Source organism: Falco cherrug, chromosome 12 (genome assembly GCF_023634085.1).
Source record: "Falco cherrug isolate bFalChe1 chromosome 12, bFalChe1.pri, whole genome shotgun sequence".
NCBI classification, from domain to species: domain Eukaryota; kingdom Metazoa; phylum Chordata; class Aves; order Falconiformes; family Falconidae; genus Falco; species Falco cherrug.
The window spans coordinates 31,044,423-31,066,605 of NC_073708.1; the positions used below are offsets into that span (position 1 = coordinate 31,044,423).

Here is a 22,183-nt window from a genome sequence, read left to right on the forward strand (position 1 = left end):
AATCCAAAGCAGTATGTGAGATCAATCATGCCCAAAATATTTGAAGTTAGGTAAAATGTTGGAGCATTAACATCTTAAATTTTTCTCCAGAGTCCTGTGTGGTGCAGACATTCTGTTAATTGTATATTACAAGCTCAGGCAATACATTAAGTTTGGAAAATAGATTTATATAACAAAGGTGAAGCAGAATTAACTGGGTCCACAAATATCGTTCTATTCATGGCTGTCTATAATTGTTCCGTTACATTTCTTGGGGTTTTATCTTGTTTTGCTGTGACCACCTACTGGCAGTGTATCTGTAAGAAAAGGAAAAAAAGCAAGAAGTTCTAGCGCGTAAGACGTACAAAATAAATCCTGTGACGTTTTTTAGTATGTGAATATTCCTAAATGCCAGACTAAAACATCCCTCCAACGGTTTCTTTTACAGACTTCCCTTGTTCCAGAAACTTGGCCTGAGTTAGGAGGAAACCCCATAACTGTCCCTTAAAAGCTGAATTGCATCAGTGTGGGTAGGATGTTGGGCCAAATTCTTTAATGGTGTCATTCCATGAAAATCAGAAATACTACACCAGGGCTGAATCTGCCCTGTGGTATAAAATTATCTCCCTAGAGGCAAGACTTTTGGAAACAGTCTCATATTTTAATTATAAGCAGACAATTTGTTTTGGGTTGTATACAGAGCATGAAAATCTAACTGCTGTAGGAACTAGCTTCATATATGGTGATTTTATTCCTGTTCATAGTGCTGTTTGGTTTATTTGTGTATGATTTTGAGGTAGCTAAATGATCCCACAAACTTCTTTTTATGTAATTCAGTGACCCCCTCTTCAATTTAAGATTTTAAAGATTACAGTGCTCGCTTTAGAACATCATTTATACATTTTGCAATGAGTTTAAAAGAAAAGTTGCCTGTTGTTTGTAATCTGGGAAGTACAGATTCCTGTATTACCCTTGGAGAACAGACAGTTATATTTTTTACAAATTAAGAGATGCTGATGGTACTTGGCCTCCCCTGACTGTGTTCACTGGTTTCTGAATTCAAAGGGCAAAACAGGATCTGCCTTTTGCAGCAAGTCCCAGGCATGGCAACAGGACGTGCTGCTTGAAGTGTGGTTAAGATTTCTTCAACCTTTCTCCACATTGACTGGATTTACATCACTGTATGATATAGCACCACTGTGACAAACTGCTTCACGTAAGCTGGTCCTATTCTATGGAAAAAGGCTTGAAAGCATGTTGCAGAAAAATATTTAACCTCTGTTAGTTATTTTTCCTGCGATGTAAGGTATTGTGAAATTTAAGGAGCTTGACAGATTTTCACAGCTTGGCTTGTGAAATTCATTTCCAGCTCAACAGATTGTGATTTCACGATTTTGCACATCTGGACTTTGGCACAGGGCTATGATGGAAGATGGCTCTGGCAAATCTCCCTTCCGGACAGAGCAGGGCAGTATGGCTGCTCCTGGCCGGTGAGCAGCCCCGTCCTGCCTGTGAATTGTAACTCACCTGCCCTCACCTATGTAGTTTCTGCTCCACAGGGCAAAGGCTGCACAGCTGTAGATGGCCTTGACATTAGTGGTCTCAGGAATTACTTGCATCTAAATGTTAATGATAAAGTCATATTTCTAATCTTTAAGAATTAGTGTAAAGGGATATGCAAAAGTTGCAGGGCTATCTGCACTGTGTATTCACAGACTGAATCTGTGCTGGGGAGCAGACAGAACATTTTCACATGCTGGTAGCATGGATGGGTACAGCAGCAATGTGTGCAAAGGCTATTGAGCACCCCACTGCTATGCTGCAGCAGTGGGCATCTTCTCTGGCCAAGCGTTTCGGGAGGGGGGTCTTATCCTTAACCTAATCTGTGGAGTTCTGGCAGTCTTCCCAGAGGAGAACCAATTGAGAAAACACGACTTTAAGCCAGAATTTTTTCAGCATTCACACCACAGGAGGGCTTATAAAGGTGGCAAGAGTCGTGCACATTTTCCCTTTGTGTATCACTGTATGGCAACAAAGTCATCCTGTTTTCCCACTAGGATCACACAGTGTCACAGAACTTCACTTACTCTTATGGCATTGGCAGTGTGGTTTCAAATGAAAAATCCCCGTGCTGTCTGGAATGCTCAACTCTTGGGTACCAGAGTCCGAAAACATCCTGCCTGCTGTGAACGTTAGGAAAACAGAGCAGCCCTGACTCAAGTGCCAAGTGGTTTTTTGGAAGGCTGATTCCCCTGAGAATAAAGGATATGGGTATCCAGCCAAGAGGGCAGGCAGGAACAGGCCCAGGGCAAGACACTGGAGTTTTGGTGGAGCCTGAAACATTGTATGCTTGTTTGTGTCGGCTTTGGACCTTTGTATTAAAAGGTGAGCTACCCAAAATGTAAGGAAACGGGTCAGAAATTGATAAAACCTGAATTATTTTTGTAGCTATATTTAAAGCTGTGTAAAACAGAGATTTCCCTTTTTGACTGCTCTCGTATCTAAAAGTAACTTAATATCTCTGTTAAAAACAGAAAAAGTCCCCCAAAGGAAATTTCCTTTTTTTGCTATTGTACACTCAAAAATCCCTTCTTGTCGTTGCATAGTATTCAGTTTGTTTTTACTTCCCTATTGCCCTGTTTGAAAGAATAAGCCTGGTCTAATGACACAGTAAGCATTTCATCCAGAGTATTCCCCAGCTTCTACTTCCTATACCGGTGTTATACTGCTTCTTAAAAATGAGATTGAAAACCACCCTCAGGTGCTTGTCTTAACTGCCTAAGAGAGCATGTGTTACATGACCCTTTATAAATCTTTTGTTCCCTTCAATTGCTATGCTAATCAATACCTAAGTAAGTGGAATTTTTGAATGCTCGAAGATCCATTTCTGCTTCTGTAAGTAAAACAATTTGCTTACCTGCTTGTTTTGCTTTGGTACATGAATTGGTTTTAGATGAAGTTTTCTCCACAGAAATTCCTGAACGTGCCACACATAAATGGGAAAAGTGCAAAAGGGGAGAAGGTTGTATATATAGATAGATTTTGCATTATTAATTTCTTCTGTATCTTAAATTTAGAAAGATTTGAGAGATAATAGATCAGATCCCTTCATGGCTTTGTTTCCAGTGTTGCAAAGCAGCTCTGTAGCCAGCATGGCTAGTCTCTAAGCTTCCACCTCCTCTGAAAAACCGTAGGTAATGTGAAGTTGTCCTAACGATGCTGCTTATGCCACCCTTGGCCTCACTGAAGGATACTGGATGAGATATGCCCCGACAATCTCTCTTTTATCTGTGCTGAAGTTTGGCACTGAACCTGCAGAAGAACTTTTTTTTTTTCCCTGCAGCGGTAGTTTCAGTTATGAATGTGTACCCATGCTTTCCAACTTGGGGCCCAAAAGAAAGTCCCAAAGCCATTTCTGTTCAGCCTCTGTGGCTGACGTGCACCCCACTGGACTGAAAGATCTTGCCTGGTATATTTGAGAATCCTGAATCACTGGATATAGAAATGCCAACAATTTTCCCACTTATTTATTTTTGCGAAATGCCCTGTTGACTGCAAAGCTAGGCCCAGCATTTGCATTTCCAGCATGGTTATGGTGAGTAATTCAGCAAGAGATCCTGCACGTAGTTTTCTGCTGGAGTGTCTCAGTTATGTGCAGGTGTGCTCCTGCAGTGACAATGGTTCGCACTGCCATTCAACAGGAGGCTGGGATGCTGGGCCAGGGCTTGCATCCAGGGAGGCCAAGAGGCGTTTTTGTGGTGCTATAAGTGGAGCGGGACTGAATCTTTATTTCCTTGACAAGGCTGGAAAATGTACGTTCTATCTCTTTCCCCTTCGCACACATATTCTCTTTTCTTTATAGAATAAGTCGTTTGTCTTTATCTCACCATTCACTTCTCTCTTTGATTGCAGTTAATGGAATTGTCACCTTTATGTACTCATGTTCCATTTCTCAACCTGTCTGGACTTTGGCCTCGAAAGGTTACCACTGCTAGTGAAGTAATATGATTGAGTCTTTTTAGACAGATTTATGCAAGGTTTCTTCTCCAGCAAGTGTCACATCTAGTCTAGTACTGAAAAAGAGAATATTTCAAAGATGCCAGCTGTCACCTAAAACCACTAAATTGTTCTGCATTGCTGGTTGAGAGGACTGCAGGCCATCTCAGAACAATGCTGATTTATGCTACCTGAAGCTGTATCCCTACAGCTTGAAATATGGGCTTTTGTTAATAATGAAAAAAAGAATGTTCCTGTCACACAGAAAGCACATTTAAAATGGAATTTGCATTAGTTACTCTGTAATAAAAAAGCAAAAAGGTATATTTTAAAGTGAATCTGTCCAGAATCTTTGAAAAAGAAGTTATTTGAAACAGTAATATCTGAAGCAAAACTACAACAGCCACACTCTAAAGAGAAAAAAAGCGGTCGTGTGTTCTATATACATGAATCCATAAGGTATTTTCAAGTTTATAGAAAGATTTTGAAATTGTAGAGGATTCTCTGCACACATATCTACTCTTCCCATATTTGATACAAAGCACAAATTAATCATCATTATTCTGCACTAATATAACACCTCTTAACCCTCAGCTTTCAGAATATTTCAAAGGAGTAATGAATTAAGCCCTATGTGGTCTTGGGAATATGTGATAATCTAACTTTGATTCTTTCATTAAAGAAAACAGCATTTTCAGGGCTTTGATTTTGGAGGCTGGAGATCTTGTAACTGTTCTTGAAAATATCTTCATTTGTCACCCCCTTGGAAAGAAACCATGTGAGTTCTAGAGAAGTAGAATTAAATGGAAAAATGTAATAAGGAAAAGTTAATACATTTGTCTGTACTTACAGCCAGTGGAGGTTTTTGGTGTTTTGATTGGGTTTTTGTTGGTGGTGGTTTGTTTTTTTTTCCTATTTATTGGAGCAAAAAGACCTGGATAAATTGAGGTACTAATGTGACATAGATGTAAAAAAGGCAAAAATGATCCCTGTCTGTAACTAAAAGGGTGCATAGGGAATTATTATTGTCATTGTACAAGTCACTAGCAAGATGTCGTTTTGAACATCATGCGTTCTGTTGGGCGATGATCACTTATGTTCAGAAAAGATGAATTCTGACTGAAACAAGTGCAGAGAAAGCTTATTAGATAATCCAAAACTTGCTGTTATGAAAGAAAATGTAAATGGTTAATGTTTAACGTGGCAAAACAAAAGTTAAGAAGGGATTTAAATGGTGTCTACAGATACACTGTGAGAGGAGAACAACTATTATTTATATTAAAAGAAAGCGTCAGCAATCTCTGAATATGTGGAGGACACAAATAATGCAATTAGTTTTTAATGAACAAAGGAATATAATTCTGGAACGAAACAGTGATGAAGGGAGATAGCTGAGAGGGTGAAGAGCAAGAAACTGGAGCTCAGCATGTGGATGGAAGGGTTTATAGGATTTGATTGCCAGAGATAGTAGAAGCACACTCAGTCCATTTCTCTGGGCTTCATCTTGCTGCTTTTCAGTTGAACAAAACACTTTAGTATATCCACAGTCCAAGTATTTTGTTTTGGGTCATGGAACTAATACGAAACAGCTTGTTTGTGTCTCTGAACTCTGTACTTTCTCTCCGTGGTGCACTTCCTTGGTCAGAGAGGTAGACTACGCTAGGGTTTGTTCCCATGGGCCAGCCTGCCTGCCTGCCTGGACGGGTCTGACTCAGATTGGGATGTCTCAGGAGAGAGAAATTTGCATCCCACTACGAAGAGGTGCAAACCTCCCGAGGAGCAAAGCAGAGCACGAGAGCACGTACTCCCACCATGCAGTGCGCTGACTTGGAACTGCAGGCAGGAGGGTGGTATTTTTAAAAAACGTTTTACCTATTCAAAGCAAGACATTTGGAGTGAAGCAAGAAAACTCCTAATACTTCAGTTTGGGTCTGCTGTCCTTTCCTACCCTGCCTAGATGCAAGTTATTCCCAATGGAATGTCGATTTTCACCCAGATTTCAGTTTTGTAGAAGCAGTGTTTTCCATCAGAAAATCATTCCAACGGAAAATTACTAACTGGTTCTAATACGAAGTGACTAGCAAAGCTCTCAAAATGATTCAGTGGCAAAGCTGGAATGAGAACCCACAGCTCCTGACCACGAACCCTGTGCGCTAACCACGAGACAACACTCATCTTTCCCTGAGCAAGGTTGTTCCTGCAGGATTTCTGCCTGGGCCCGAGTGGGAAAACTCAGACCATGTTGCAAGAGAGCTTTTTGCTACAAGATTTCCTGCTGTTGAATACTGGGGGGATAACGGGAAAAAGTCCCTGGTAGCTCCCTGGGGCCTCTTCGGAAGGGTTTGGACATGGCGGGAAGGTGAGGGTTTTCACCCGCGGCTGCCGAGGGGCCGTGGGGGCCGGGTGGGCTCCGGCCCTGCCACCACTGGCCTGCCTGTTCAGGGGACCCCTCTGGGGTCCCTACGGCCCTGTCCTCCCTCCATTTTGAGCAACCCCGAGCTAAACTCAGGGCTTATTCCTCCCATCAGGAACCTTCTAACTTTTCACGTAAAGCTCCCAGGGTAACCACACGCAGAAAATCTAACTCGTGGCTTGCAGTCCTGTTTTATTTATTTAAGAAGTGATTATATATTTATGGGTCAAGGTGGGAGGATGTCCTCAGTCCAGACATACTCTTCGGCTTGTTTCTTTGCATTTATTCTTCCCTCGGTATTTGACATGGTTTCTTGAACCGCTGAAATGCCAAACGGTCCTGCAACCCCCCGTATTCCTGCACTTCAGGGCAGCGGGGCTGCGGCTGAGAAATACGATTTAGCGACAGGCCCTTTAACAAAAAGCGCCAGCCCCTCTCCTTGTTTCTGTTTTATTCGCTTTTAAATAAAGGCGAAATACGATTCCCTTTCCGAGGCAAAGCCCCTGGTATCAGTTGAATTCCTGACAGGGCCCAGCGCGCTCGGCCCTCCCGGGCAGCCGACGCTCGGCAGGTCCCGCTCGGCGCCCGGGGCCAGCCCCACGCGCGGGCCCCAAACGCGAACCAGATGCCGGCAGCGGCCGGCGCAGCCTTCAAAGGCGGGCGGGGGAGCCGGGCCGCTCCCGCCCCCCTTCCCGCCCGGGGGGGCGGCGGCGCAGGCGCGGGGGGAGCGCGGCCCGCTCCGCTTCCCGGCAGCGGCCGCCCGGCGGGAAACTGCCCTGTCAGGATAAGCGCGGTTTCCCGCGCCCCGCGCCGCTCAGATAGTGTTTCAGTGGGGACAAGTAAGTGACTGACGCTCGCCAAGCGCCGGTGGCGAGTGGCCGCGGCCGGGCGGGCTGCCCTCCGGCGGGGCCGCCCCCTCAGGGCAGCGCCTCCCTCAACCCCGCGCGCCGCCGGCCGTCGCGGCCGTTACCGGGGGCGGCGCGGCCCTGCGAGGCCCCGGTCCCGCGCCGCAGCGAGCACCTTCCCCGGCCGTGAGGCGGTGCTGCGGGAGGCGCCCCGGCGCGTTCGAGGTGGTGGGTTGCCGTTAAAGCAAAACCCCCAGCCCAGCCCGGCCCGTGGTGGCCTGTGTAACGCCCCGCCGCCGGCGGGCAGCTCCCCGCCACCCCCCTGCCGCGCCCCCAGGCCCCTGCGGCCTGTGCAGGCCGCGCGTCCCCTCAGCTGTCCCAAATGCCCCGCAGAGCCTGGGGTTTGTGTAGCTGGTGGGGCATTAGAGGATTTACATTCCAGTCTCCCCACTTGGCTTCCCCAAGTTTGCTTTTACTGATGTTTCCCAACGGCACAGCCTATCTATAACACCTGAATTTAATGGGAATGGCTCTGCCTTTCCTCACGGTCCCTTTGTGCTGACAGGCCCCGGGCAGCGCAGGGGTGCGCAGTGCCTGGGGGGCACCTGAGTTTTCGTGGGGCTGTGGCGGGGCACATCGCTCCCCCCCCGCAGTGCTTCCTGCAGGCCATGGCGTGGGAGTCACCATCTTCCCCAGCACCTTTCCCTGAACTTTAAATGGCAGCGCTCAGGTGACCTGACGTAGGCAGATGGGACGTTCCATCACATATGCTTGCCTAATCAACCGGATCCCTGGGAGATTTCCTTAAATGTAATTTTTGCCATTACGCAAGTTGGTAATTTCCAGTCTTGTATCTCTGGCACAGGTATTGCTGGCACTGGTATCTTCTCACTGCTTGCTTCCACTGCTGCCTCCTGCCTCCTCTTGCAGCTCTGCTTTCTCACACCTTTGCAGTGCTGTCTCCTTCACATGGCAGTTGCTCCTGCATTCTCATAAAGCTTGTGGGCTGGCATGGAGCCCACCCCAGTAACCTGGTGGAGTTTAATTGTGGGAGCTCTGCTCCAGACCTCTGCGTAATGGCCATGTTCTTTGCTAGTGACGTGCTCTGCACCAGTTAGGAACTGATGACCTTGCAGATTCTTTCTCTGCTGAGGTGCCTGGGACCTGTTAGTTCAACAAATTTAGCATCAGCGCTTCTTCTCTGGAAGACACTTAAATTTCAGGGAAGGAGAAGAGAGGGCGCTCTCATCTCTGAGGATCTTAGAAAGGAATAAACAGAAACATTACTGTGAAGGTGGTCTCCTCGTTTTTCATCCTCACCTAGTCCCTCATCCTCAAAGACCATTTGCTTAATTTATTGAAATTAAGTTTTTTTCTAACTGTACTTAAATATAGTACAAAAACATACTGAAATTTTAAAGTGCCTTTAAATGTTAATGGCTCCTTTCCTTCAGGAATATGTGCTGGCATATGGTTAAAAAAAAAAAAAAAAGCTGTTTGATTTTTTGTTTTTGTCCTGAGAAGGGTGCCTTGGATAGGCGGATGAAAGAGGAAGACGGGGAATTGGGTTCTTACAGGGACAGCTGTTCCCAGCTGTTAGAATCAGACCAGAAATAAATACATAGTGTCAGGAGAGACTAAATAAACTAGTACTATGCTGAGAAGTATTCTTAGCCACTTCTGTTACTCTGACCTGTGTTTCTAACAGTCGTCAGCTAAATTAGCATTTTAAAATGTTGGTTCTCTTAAAAAAAGTCTTCCTCTTCTCAAATAAGGGCTCTTAGCCATTTTGTTGCTTGTACTTCCTTAATGAGTCTATCTTCTCTTTTTCCATGAGGCATTCTTCCTTTAAGGTTTCTTTTGATTCTGTTAGAGGTTGATCTGTTTCCTGAGAACTAGCAGATTTACAGGAGAGGATCAGGTTAGCTCTCCTGTATGTTCCTGTTTTGTGTCTTGGGCTTTTCTAAGGTCATGTTGAAATTTTTCCCTGATACCTGCCACTGGAATATCAAAGAACTTGATGTGCAAAATCGACAGTAGTGGCATGGCCTGGGTAGAAATGTTTCTGAGTGTCATTTTCAAAGGGAAATCGCTGATCAGCTTTGTTTGGGGGGTTTTTTTTGACTTTTGTTAATACCTTCTGGCTGGTGTCTTGAGCTGCCTTTGGTTTCCCCTCTGCATTTCCATGTGTGAAAGGGAAAGTACTCAGACTGTTCATAAATTTTGAACTGAATTTGTGACCTTCAGCTGTTTGAGGCAAGCAAGCTTACAAGCTCTTGACTTTTGAAATGTTTTGAGAATGTCGTTTAAGGGAACTTACAGAGAGGTGTTGGCCTCATACCCTTTCAGGCTTGTCTTTGTGGGAGTTTGAAATTAAGAGACTTATAAGATCATTAAGAAGGCAGATTTTGTATTGATAAAAACAAAACAAACAAACCCCCTCAGCTGTGTATCTAGGCAGAAGGAAGAGAACTCACTGGGTTCAGATGAATAGATGTGCTGCTTCTTTCACCGCAAAAACCAAGGGGGTGTAGACATGTCACGCTTGTATGGTCTATAGAGATCTGATTTCTGTGCAGGTTTTGTGTTTCTTTTAATTTAAGCAAAAGTCCAAGCTCAGTTCCTCTTAAGCAGTTGTGACAGGAACTTCAGGGCTAGTTTTTTTGGAATTGCAGCCCAAATAAATGTTTAATTTTAAAATTACAGATTACTTAGGGCTGTCATTCTTCTCATGCTCTTACTATGCAAGAGTGAACAAATACTGTGTAGTAAACTGTGGATTTGGCTTATAGACACGTTTGCTTCTGGGCTGAGCATCTTGAAAAAAGTGGTTTACAGCATGTCTTTAAAAATTGATTTCACTGTTGCATCTACTACTGGCCTAAGTGTTCCAGTATCTGCCAGGAGTAATTATAGACAGTTGGTTCAGATGTTGCTTAAAAGTGTAAGTCTTGATGGGAAATGCAGTGGATTTCAGCCAAAATGCTAATTTTGATGTTTTGTCATTTTATAAAACTGTGAACTCAGAACAAATTATTTTTATACTGATTTGCTGATACGTAATCACACAGCTAGTGCCAAATCCAATCTTGATGCAGCACTGGAATCTAGAGATGTGATTAGAATATCGACATTAACCTAAGTTGGCTAATTTGGTACCCACAGTAGCACAATGGCTTTAAATACCCAGGATTCCAGGTAAGCATGTGTACCCTGCACTGAAGCTCATGGTGCTGAGGCTGCTTTGCTCCCGGAATGCGGTTTAAAGTTAGTGTGTATATGGTTACATGAACTGTAATTGTGCCTTTTGAATTGCATTCTACTTCAAGTTATATTTTATAGTTTAAACAGATATTTTGTAAATTAACAGTATTGTGCCAGGGATTTGTTTACTGTATGCTGCTTTTTTTCGATGTGTGTGTTTTGTGGTTTGGGTTTTTAAAATTTTTTCCTCCATTTCCATTATAGCATAGAAGACAATGAAAAAATACAAAAGTCACAGTACAGGAGTCTGCCTCTGTTTTACAAGCAACGAATGGAGATTGTTTTTTCTGTCCAGCGTGGGGTATGTCAAAGTGATAAGAGATGCAGGCATAAGAAAGACCTTCTGTAGCATTAGGTTAATAAGCTGATGGATCCAACCACTTGGATCCATCAGTCATTTTGGAGCCTGTTACCCTCCTTTCAACTAGTCATGAAGCTATTACAGCTAGAATTTATGTAATAATCAGATGGCATTTTTCCCCCCCTCACAGTCAATGTAAACAAGATAGTGTCTTCTTTCAGAGCTTAAGCATTCTGCAGTGTCATTTGGGACATGTCTGTCTGCCAGATCATTAGTACAGCCTTTAGGGATGCATGCAGCTGCGGTGTCAGAGGAGGGAATGGAACTAAATAGGTTGGTGTGCACGAATTGTATCGGTTGCTGTTTTCAGGGTGTGGAGAAGAAAGGGTGCTGATATATACCCTCTTTTAATTCCTTTGGTTTTCCTGTGTGAGGATTGTGTCTTGGCATAAACTGGTCAACATTTCCTCTGCTTGACAAATTGTAGGTTATGGCAAGCGTTCAAAATGCTGCAGCCGTGTGAGTGCACCTGTGATGTTCACAAGTGTCGAAGAGTTTAATCCTGAACTACTAATATGGCTGGGATTTTTGCTACTGACTTTAATGGATGCAGAATCAGACCCTGCTTTTGAAGTGATGGTCCAGTCCAGGCAGGGCCAAGAGAGCCTTGGACGGAATTGGAGCTGTTGGGTTTCCTCAGTAGCATGAGGAAACAGTCTTCTCATTTTGTGTGTTCTGGTGGCTCTTTGCTCAGCCTTCCTTTGCCTGAGAGCTCCTCTGCAGCTGTTTCCTGCTGTTCCCGGTGTTGAACAAGCAATGGAGCAGAGAGCGAGCTGAACTTGTTTCTTTTGTGCAGCATAGTTACAGGCTGGGGGACAAACGGGGCAGCCCAGTTTACCACTGTGATGTTGATAATCAGAGTGAGAGATCTGCTCTGCCGCTGGCCTCCCAGGCTGTCTCTGACCAGGCAGCCTGGCTGCTCTGCAAGGTGTGCTGTGGCGTTAGCCTTGTGCCTGTTGCAGTGCAGAGCCTATCAGGGCATGCAATAACCACATGGGTACCTTGATCTTCCTTCCAAAGAAAACCAGGGTGAGCAGTAGCCTTAAGTCTTCTCCATGCTCATAGTTGGGAGGAGTTCCTGGGTTCTTCTGTTTAGGCAGACTTTGAGGGCCACTGTTTTGGGAAGTACCTGGAGTTGGAATTCCCTGGCCTTTCATAGCTACCTCTCTGCTCCAAAGCAGCACCTCTCAGTTGATAACAACATGTTATTTTTCTACTGTAGGCATCTCTGAGCAATATTTCTACTTGCCCAGAGTGGTCTTGAGATTGTTACTTGCTGCTTAGTAGTACTTACTACTGCATTGTATTATGGTACTTATTATTGACACATCCCTGACAGTTGGAGAGCAGAAAAAAATGCTTTTTGACTTAACTGACCCTGTTAAGATTGTGAGCTCAGCTCATCACTCAGGGTCTGTAGATAGCTGCAGTGAGCCTTCTGGGGGTGATTCAGAATGCCATGTAATCATGACTGCACAGAGAAGGTAAATATGGAGCAGTTGCTTAATGTCTGTAGCTCGGGAACCTGAGCACATCAAACAAAACTAGCAGGTGGCATGCTCAGAACAAATGAAAGGGCTTTTTCTTACATTGTTTACACAGAACTTTGTAACTTATTACCACAGAAGTTTGCAGTTACAGAAGCTTCCCTGGATTCAAGAAGGGCTCCAACAAATTTGGAGAGGAAAAAGCTTTCCAAGTCTGCTAATTCTAAAGATAAAATTTCTGGCTCAGGAAGTGTCTCTACTATAGATAGCAGGAGGAAGAAGGTGTCCTGGGGAAGTATCACTGGATGAAAAGGGCAGGCAGGCATACGCTTTTCTGATGGCTTCTGCTGTTTGTGGCATGATACTGTACTAACTGGACCTTTCTTATGACCCAATACAGCCATGCTCTTCTCTTTAATTAGGGTCCAGAATGCTGTTGCTCTTATGCTCATGCCAATGGGACTATGGACTGTATCACCCAGTATGAGATCAAGAGAGGAAGTGGAAGGAGAGCGTCATTCTTCTGTTTTAGTACAAATCTCTTTTAGAGCAGATTATAGAGAAAAACAACTGTTGTACATTTAAGAGCTTGATATTTGTTGACAACGGTCATGCTGACATCTTTCTGCTGTTCATGAGTGAGATACCTATGTAGGCAGGAGAAGCTGAAAATAAATACATTTTGGATCTCATTTCTTAGAATACTGTCTAGTCATTTTCATCTCTGCTAATTAGTTACACCAGGATAAACTGGGATATATCTTGCTTTGTATCAGAGCAGGTGGAAGTAGTTTGGCCTGAAAGTATTTAAAATACAGAAGATAGAAGTAAAGGGCAGAAGGCAGCGATGAAGTAATAGCTTTGTCTTGGACACTGAGAGAGGGGAAAAAAACGATATGGAGAGACATTACAGAAGATTAGTATGTAGTGAATTATTTATAGAGAGAAAAAGAGATACTAGAAAGTAGTATAATATTTTCAGTCCTGTGGTGGAATTTATTGAGACTATGTTACAGTGTTGAGGGGCCAATTAGGAAGGTTTTGGTGGGACAATCTAGGTATTACGGGATTGGGAGTTGGGGTCTGATTCTACTACTAAAATGAGGTCTCTCACTATTTGAAGACGGTTTTCCTTATTATAAGATGTGAGAAAGCTCCACCGGCTTTACCAGAGAATGCATGAAATAATCTAGAAGTGTTTTGTTTTGAGTGAAGAAGCATGCTTTCTCCAGCTTGGGTTTTTTTTTTTTTTATTCCAGTTTTGTTATTGTTAATACAGCCCTCACATTCCTAAGACACAGATCTCCTGCATGTACGTGTTTCTGTTTTGGGAAGGGAAAAGGGGAGAGGAGGTGTGCTTTTTTTCCTTGTTTTTGTTTTGTTTGCTCTTGGGTAGCTGAGAAGTAAATGCTTGTTGATAGTTATAGCATAGTCCCTTGGGCATTTAGGGGTATTATTCTATATTAGTCCCGCCCTTCAACACAGTGTTAGAATTCCCCATCTGCTCCCACTGTCCCACACAGATATGTGCCACCTTTGTCTTTTCACATCCAAACAGGAATTAAAAAACCTGGAAGAGGAAGGGATGTTCACTGTCCTCAAGAAGAGATTGCCACTCTACTACCACCACTTTTGTTAGTTTACTGAAACCCTAGAAAGCCAGCAAAGTGCCAATATAACGTCAAAAGTGCTTCTTTTGTTTTATCTCCTTTCTACAAGTGAAAAGCAGCTTTTATTTAACACATTTAGACCTTTTCACACTAGGATTATGAAGCCTAATTTGAGCCTGTTAATCTTTTTCTTGGTAATCCGTAGAAAAGTACAGCTGCACTACTAAAAACATACTGTTTATCCATGATTGTTGGGTCTGGGCAGCCTGCAGCATTCCAAAGATCAAAGTTTACAACAGATGTGCCAGTCCTTCATAATTCCTGGTTTTTAAGCAGATGGTACCACAAAATCTATACTTGCTGCTGATAAATTCTTCTGCTGAGCTGCGGCCTGTGTGCATGGGAGTGTGCAGCCTTCCTGTACAGTAAGTTTAACAAAGGTACGTCCTGGCAATTTGATAACCATGAAGTACTGTAGGAGAGACTGAGTTTAGTAGTTAGTTGTAATGAGTCATCTGGTTACTTAGTCATTCCTTTCAAATTAAACAATGTTATAGATTTTTTTAAAAAAAGAAATATTTTTGCAAATGACAGTTTCACCCCTCCCTTTTTTTCATTGCCTATGTGGGGAAACTAGCACATTTGTTTAAGGATAAACTGGGAAGTCTGTGGTTTCCAGCACACACATTTTGAATAATATTTATACAGACTATTATTTAATGAGCCATATAAATATTTATCATATGCTGTAGTCCTTTGATCATAAATGGTTGTTTGAAAAGCCATTCTATCCCTGCTGTGATTTGCAAAGAAAGAGGCCATTGCTGTTTTAGTGCTTGGAGGGAATTTTGGCTTCTTGTCCTTGTCTTAGCAATTATAGTCATGGGCTAACACGGTCAAGCTGGACATGTCTTTAATTTTTTTTTTCTCTCTCTTGCTCTGTCTCCTTCTGTTTGCAAATCCAAACAATAAATTGTTAATATGAGGCCCTAATTCTGGACAGGCAAAGCTCTGTCGAAGTTTTGGAGGCTTTTTTTTCTTGGCTGCAGGAAGCTGGGCTTCCTGATTTAGATAGATACTTCAGGGGTGTAGAAGGTCAGTGATACCATCAGCACTGCTTTCTGCTGCTTGGGAAGGCCATAAACTTGCATCACCCATACAACAGATATTTTGGTGTCTTGTTAGGAGTACTGTGTTCGAGGTATTTATCCATCTGACTGGACCTTTTTATTTCAATTGTTTTTCTGGTTCGCTGTTTTCCTCATGATTGTATTGACTGCAGAAGTTGTATGCTAAGAATCCAATTTGTATTTTTGGCTACAAAATCCAAAAGAGCGTTTTCTTTGCACAACAAAGTTTTCTTTGCACATGGCAATGAAGGTTGGCGTCCAGATTCCAAAGCAAGGGACCTTGTTCTACCTTTGAACTCCATTAAAGAGTTTCTTCCTTTCTGATTTAGAGCTTCTTCTTGTACCAAAGGAATCTTCTGTAAACAAAACTGAATGACAACATTCCTTTTTTAATTCTTATTAAAGTACTTTGGCTAAATATTATCCACCAACCTCACTGCTGTGTTCTTAGGTTCTCAAGAAAGACCTTTAGGCAGAGTCCCTAACTAGTGACACTTATGACCTAGAGATGATAGTGCTTTTTCTGGATCCAGTTGACAAATAGGTGGCATACCAAGAGACTGGTATTCCAGAAAATCTCTTGGCATAAAATTATGTTTTTGCAAGCAGATCCGATCCAATCAGAGAGATGCTATACTTTGAACAGGCTGGGTAACTTAGTGCTTGCTGTGCTTGAAAAAAGGATTAATATTTACTTTTAGCCTTTTTTCATAAGATATTGAAATTTTGCTTTATAAATCTAGTTGAGCTTTATTCTGAGAAAGACCAGCTAAAATTGGTTTGTTGTTCTTGGTTTTGGACTCTGTCATTTAACTCTTTCTGATGTCCACTGATTTACAGAAATAAAATAGTGGATATGCTTAGGCTGATATGTACAGCTTGAGCACGTAAACAAACTGCTTCCTGCGCAGGCACTCACACATGCACATCCTCATTGCTTAGTAAGGAAAAAAGGAAAGTAAACATTACATGGGCTGACTGGGTTCCAGGTTTCAAATGTTTGTGGGAAGAATCCAATGCAAAGCCATAATTTTAAGTGCTGAGTAGGAGGTACTATGAGCTTCATTCTCTAACATCTGTTAAGCTTGTTCTCTAAGTAGCAAAAACACGTTAATGAGCTAAAATCAAGGCTGCCATAACAAGAAGAGAAATAAAAATTTAGAATAATATTGTGCGCACGCGTGTGTGTGAGAGAGAAAGAGGCAGGATGTAAAATACTCCTTTTGCTATTTGTATTTGGTGAAAAGCAAGTAAGAAAGACTTGCCTATGTAAAAAAAAAAAAATTCTGCTTTGCAGCTTGTGGTTTATTCTCATCTTTTTATGAGTCAGCAGCTAAAGGCGGTGCCGAAATAGGGAAAAAGAGGGAAATTCGTGAGATAGTATCAGGAACAGTCTTATGCAATTTCTTTATAGTAAAATTTCATGCAAGTAGCTAGCAGCATCTGCAGCCAGCCTTTTAAACTTTGAGGAGATGGAGTGCAAAATTAAAAAGTGAACATCATCTGTTGCAAAGAATGTCTTAAAACTGCTTTTACAGCCAAGGGCTAAGAGGAATGTGGAGAGTGCTGTAAGTATCCCCAGCTGACAGATGCAGTATTAATCACTGATATCAGGAGAACTGTCCTGTCTGTGACAGAGGCATTAGCTTTTGTTAGTCTGACCAGGTCATAGAGCCAGGGCCAAGAAAATAAAGCGAGCTTTCTTGCCAATATTCCTAGGTGTTAGACTCATGGCACACCATTATTTTTAGCTGATTGCTCATCGCTTGAACGGATGACCTTGCTTAACAAGATTAGTGTGGATTGCACCTAATCTACTGGGCAGAATCAGTATGCTGAGAGAGAGTAGTTGGTAGTTCCATCAGTACTGCAATATGCTCTGTAACGCTGATTTTTTTCTAGTTTCTGATGTTGTTAGAAGCCAATGATCTGTGCAGCTTCGTGTAGTGACCCCACCGTGGTGCATGCAGAATGTGGTGTGATGGCTGCTTTGGTTTGTACCAGGTGGCTTAGGAGCTCCAGTGATGGACAGAACTCCCTCATGGTAAGGCTGTCAAAGTGAAGAATGAAGAAATGGTCCCTGCCCCCCCGCAGCCATAGTCTAAGCATGAAATGACAGGTTCAGGCTGTACAAAATGATCGTATGGGACAGGTTGTGATAACAGATCTCCACAGACTATCCACATTTCCATGAACCATTTACGGAGTAGGATGAGGGGAAGCTGGGTAGGTTTCTTATGCTGTTTTAAGTGCAAATGAAACTTTGTCCTAATTCAGGTGTTACGCTGCTTAATTATTATCTAGAATGGTGCTTGGGCTTTTCTGAGATAAGGGACTCCCTTTTTCGTCTTTACTTGACCAGCTGCCCATCAAGAGCAGTGGTTACAAGGCAACCATAGATGTCAACAGCTACTGACATTGTGCCACCACTATGTTCAAACTGACACCCAAGGATAGATCTTGACCTGTACTCTGGATGTTTCTGGGGGGTGGGGCAGGAAGAGGTCTAAAGTTGAGTATCATTTCCATTACTATATGATCAGCTATTATTGTCTGAAGGTAGAAAGAGGACTTTCACCATTTTCTGTTCCACTGCTTTTTCTATCAGGCTTTTGCTACCCTTTGCCACCAAACTCAGGTTATTTTAAAAAAAAAAAAAAAAAAAAAAAAGAAATGCGAATAATTTTATTGTTCTACTAAGCGGTGCTTTCCGAATCTTTTCCCCTTTGCCTGTGCCCTTCCCTCTAACCAACTCATCCTCCATATACAGAAGTAATCCAGGTCACTTCTTTGGGGGAGATGGGCTGGTTTTAAGTGGAGCCATTTTGGTGCTCTGTAAATACTGCGTATTCATGACATTATAATTGATCTGTTCATTTTCTGGAATTCAGAAGCTACGTGTCAGCTGTTTTCATGTGTTCCCGAGGCCTAGTGGGTTCATACAAGCACTGAACTTGATACTTGTCTGACATTTCATGATACTCTGTATCAGCTCTTAGTACTCTCCCAGCTTGATTAAAATGTAAATGTTAACTATTAATTAAGAACAAACTGTGAGAAATTAAGTACAGTGCATTTGTCACTGTATTAAATGTCAAATAGTTAAACATAATATGGTGAAATAAGCAACACATTGTGAATAATTAAATCAATTAACTTCACTTTTGTTCTTGTAGGTTGTCAGATAATGGGCAGAGATTTCCTGGGATGCTCTCATAACACATTTTCAGCTTATTATTTTCTGAGTCTTTAAAATTGTGTGGATTGATGATGGATAGCTCTTAAAAATGTAATCAGTTTGTTTCTCGGGTGTTTGATGGTTTGGTTGTTGGTTTTTTTTGAAGGGCTCCAAATTGGATAGTATGTACCAGATTGTCATTTAGTTATTTTAAGTATCAGCATTACAACACTTTTTTGGGAAGGGGAAACTGTTTTCAGATTCTGCAGAAATTCAGCCTGGCTCACTGTCTCACTCAGCAGTAATATTCCCGTCATTAGCTGGTTGGCTCTATGGGAGGCAGCGGCTCTTGGCTGCTGGTTCCTCTTCAGGTCAGGGTTCAGTGGAGCCAGGCACACCACCCCTTTCACTGCTTCAGGAGTATAATTTGTTTGCCTTGAGGCAATGACATTATCTGTGGTGGTTCTTGCTGTCTTGTCCAGAGGTGAATTCAACTTACCAGGCATCAGCAGCTTCCCCATCTGCCAGAATTCAGAAAAACCCAGGAGTGTCTGGGTTGAAATTTCCCTTCTGTGTAAAGCACTAGCCCCTCATTGCTGCTGAGTTTGGAACTGTACCCTTTCCTTCCCTTCCTGTCTCCTTCCCTCTTTTTCTCTTTACGTAGACGTGGTACTGCATGACTGCTGCTCATTTCCTCGACTGTGTGAGTGCGTGGACTTTATCATAGCATGCATATTCTTACGGGCAAATTTGCAACTTGCTTTTCAGGTGCTTCTGTGCCATGTGACTTAAAAGCAAACATTTGAAGAAAAATGGTTCAACTAGTGCAAGATTTGAAAACTCAAATTAATTAAAAAATACCAAGCAAAGAGTTGCTGCAAAAAAGAGTTAGTAAGCAAAGTGCCTGTACAGCATCACTCCTGTCCTGTTCAGCGCAGTTTTCCATCATCAGTCATTTTATCTGTTCTTAACCTCTTTTTTTATTTTTCCCCAACAGGTTTTATTAAAAATGAACAGTAAGAAGCAAAGTCTGGTAAAATACTATGTTGGAATTGATGTCGGGTCAGCAAGTGTTCGTGCGGCTTTGGTAGACAGGTTTGGGACAGTAGTGGCACATGCAGATCAGCCAATCCAAATTTGGGAGCCCCAACCAGACCACTATGAGCAATCCTCTGCAGACATCTGGGCTGCTTGTTGCTCAGTCACAAAGGTATGTGAAGAAAAACAAAATGAAGGAGATGTGTGCTGCAGGTAGCTCTTCGAGTTTTGAAAGTTTTAAGGTCTTCCAGTCACTGGCCTTTACCATTCAGTTCTGTGCATGCTGTATTACTGTATAATTTGTAACCGTCCTTGTGCGTTAAAGGCACCTTGAGGATACAGCTGATGTAGCCTCATGGCATCTACTAGATAGGTGAGGAGCTGAAGGCCAGAGCGATAGAAGCTTGTGCTACAACTGAAAATAAATTCCTTTGTGCTGTTAGTTCAGGGGGATGACTTAGCCACTGCCTTCAGGATTCACATCTGTGGGGTTTGTTTCGCTGGTGTATATTCTAGCCACGAGACAGTTCTTTGAGGAGTCAGGGTTGCTCAAAACCTGGTACTGCTGCATGTATTTAAAGATTTGCATTGTGCTGCACTGGAGTCAAAGGAACATTTATACTAGAGAAATCGTAATCTGGTTTATGGATGGTGCCTAACAACTGTCACCTGTGATCTTCATTATAAGAGGATCCAGTATTATAAGATTAAAAAAAAAAATAAATGTTTGTGGATAGTATCAAGCATAAATCCAGAATGAAGTAAACCTCACCATAAGAGAGAATTTGTATGTTCTGATGCAACGATCTGCCCATACATGCTGGTGGTAAAAGCAAATTAGTGACCTTGCTTGGCAGCGCACATGTAGGCCATTTCATCTTTCTTAATAAAGCCCCAGCCTGCTCTGTGTTCTAAGGTTGGCTTTTTAAATATTAATGATGTGCTTGGTAATTTGCAGATGGACAGTTCACCCATTCTCTTGTTATTGATCAGCCTTTTCAAACATTAATGAGCTCGGCTCTGCAGAAATTCCCTGAGATGAAGGAGATGAGGTGAGGGGGAAGGAAGGAAAAGCAGGAGTGACAGGACTGATAGGGAAGAACAGTTTGATGATAAATCACTGCAAGTCTTTTATTCTACTTGTGTGATTTTTCTCTTTGTGGTTTGCTTTGTTCTTGCTCTGGACCTCTTTAAATACAATCTCTTATATGTAAGCCATAAAATATGGTCTTTGAAACTATAGCTTTGCAGAGCCAGTAAGAGACTGGCACTGTAGCAAATCTAGTAAAAGTCTTTCGTTATAGTACTAATTAAAATAATGATATTTTTATTGTTGCTGAGAAGTGGCATTTTATTACTGCACTACATTTTAGGTGTCTTGCATCCTCACTTGGCACTTAATCCGTGTGGGTGTTGTGGGTTATTTTTCCAGTGCTGCTGGAAGCCATGGAGTTCAGACCTTTTGGGGCAGTGATTTTTTATTTTTTTTGAAAATCTTCCAAAAAGTACGCTATCCAAAACTGGTAGCAGAGCTTTTGAAAATGTATGCATTGCAGAGGCATTATCACTGCTACAGGTTTTGACCAACTTTATTTTTGGGACCCTTCACTATTGCAAGACAAAAAGCTATGGCACAATTATTACCAAAGCAGTTCTAGAAGGTCGTTGCTTTTACAGGTGGGAACCGAGTGAAGTAACTGTAAACACTTGGCCCTAATCCTATGTCCATGTTTCACATACAGCTCAGCTCCAGGTTTTTAAAAAAGAGAGAAAATGACCATTGCTAGTTTTCTGCTTCCTTGATTTTCTGGTATTTTTGTGCTTCCTGCTTTTATCCAAGCCTGTGACTAGTAAGATTAAAAAGCTATTAAAGATTTTTCCATGGACCTTTGAATTCAGTTTTGAAAACCGAAGCATTTTTTGTAATTTGATGTCTTTTTTATTAGAGGTGTTAAAGAACACTGAATCTCAAAATTCTGGAGTTCGAGCTTGCATTTCTAACTTGTAACTCGTTTTCTGTGCTGACTAGTTCACATGCATATATATGGATATATTTGTGTTCTTGTCTGTTTTGTGTATTTGCAGAAAGTGGTCCGTGGAGTAGATGCTAGCCAGATTCGAGGGGTTGGTTTTGATGCTACATGTTCCCTTGTTGTTGTGGATAAACAGTTCCAACCTTTGGCAGTCAACTGTGAAGGTAGGGCTCCAGCACAAAAATTGGTGTTACTGTGCACGTTGTGCCACTGATGTGAGTGGACTTCCAGTGTTATCCAAATGCTGAGTTATGGGGCTGGCTCTTGGAGGTGTAGATGACAGAGAATCTTTATTACAAGAGGACTTTTTTTCTGTTTTTACTTTTATAATTTTGCTGCAAAGTTAAATTTGAGATAAGAATTACTTGCTGTTTTGCCAAATGTTTGGCATCCTAAGATCAAATACATTCATCTTGGCTCAGAGAGCGCTTCTTAGAGAAATCTATGCTCATGTTTTCTTTCCTGTGTGTTTTCTCCTCCTTCAGACTTTACTAATCACAGCTTTTATAGTGCGTATAAATGCCCATGCACACTGGCTAAAGGAATGCTAAAAATGTTAGTGTTGCTATAGTCTTAACTGCTTGCTCTGTCGTGAAGCTGCAGGCAAGAGGTTCAGCTTGTGTGTTATATCACAGTAATGTTCCATCTTTGTCTGGGACTATGCTGAACAACAGAAACAGTCTGTGACCTTTTTCTAAACATTTTATTTTTCTTACTAGTTTTTGAGTAGATGATTCAGAAGACTCAAAAAGTCTGTGATGCGCTTTTTTGTTTCCAGTGAATCCCATTTAAGATTAGGTGTGTGCTAAATCAGTAGTTACAGAGCGATAATCACAATTCTGTGTAAGT

At 42.2% G+C, this 22,183-nt stretch overlaps 1 protein-coding gene across 20 annotated transcripts in view; it reads left to right on the forward strand.

Annotated features, from left to right (window-relative positions):
* Positions 1 to 22,183, forward strand: part of FGGY (FGGY carbohydrate kinase domain containing) — a 325,601-nt gene that overhangs the window by 172,493 nt on the left and 130,925 nt on the right. For 10 of the 20 annotated variants that reach the window (XM_055725212.1, XM_055725203.1, XM_055725210.1 and 7 more), the window contains 2 exons: positions 19,261 to 19,473; positions 21,387 to 21,498. In XM_055725212.1, the coding sequence (XP_055581187.1) occupies positions 19,273 to 19,473; positions 21,387 to 21,498 (313 nt within the window). In that variant the 5' untranslated portion in view covers positions 19,261 to 19,272. Of the gene's footprint in view, positions 1 to 7,091; positions 7,228 to 10,753; positions 10,799 to 14,261; positions 14,396 to 16,987; positions 17,130 to 19,031; positions 19,151 to 19,260; positions 19,474 to 21,386; positions 21,499 to 22,183 lie in introns of those variants that run through there. The other 10 variants (XM_055725214.1, XM_055725216.1, XM_055725202.1 and 7 more) reach the window with 10 other exon arrangements.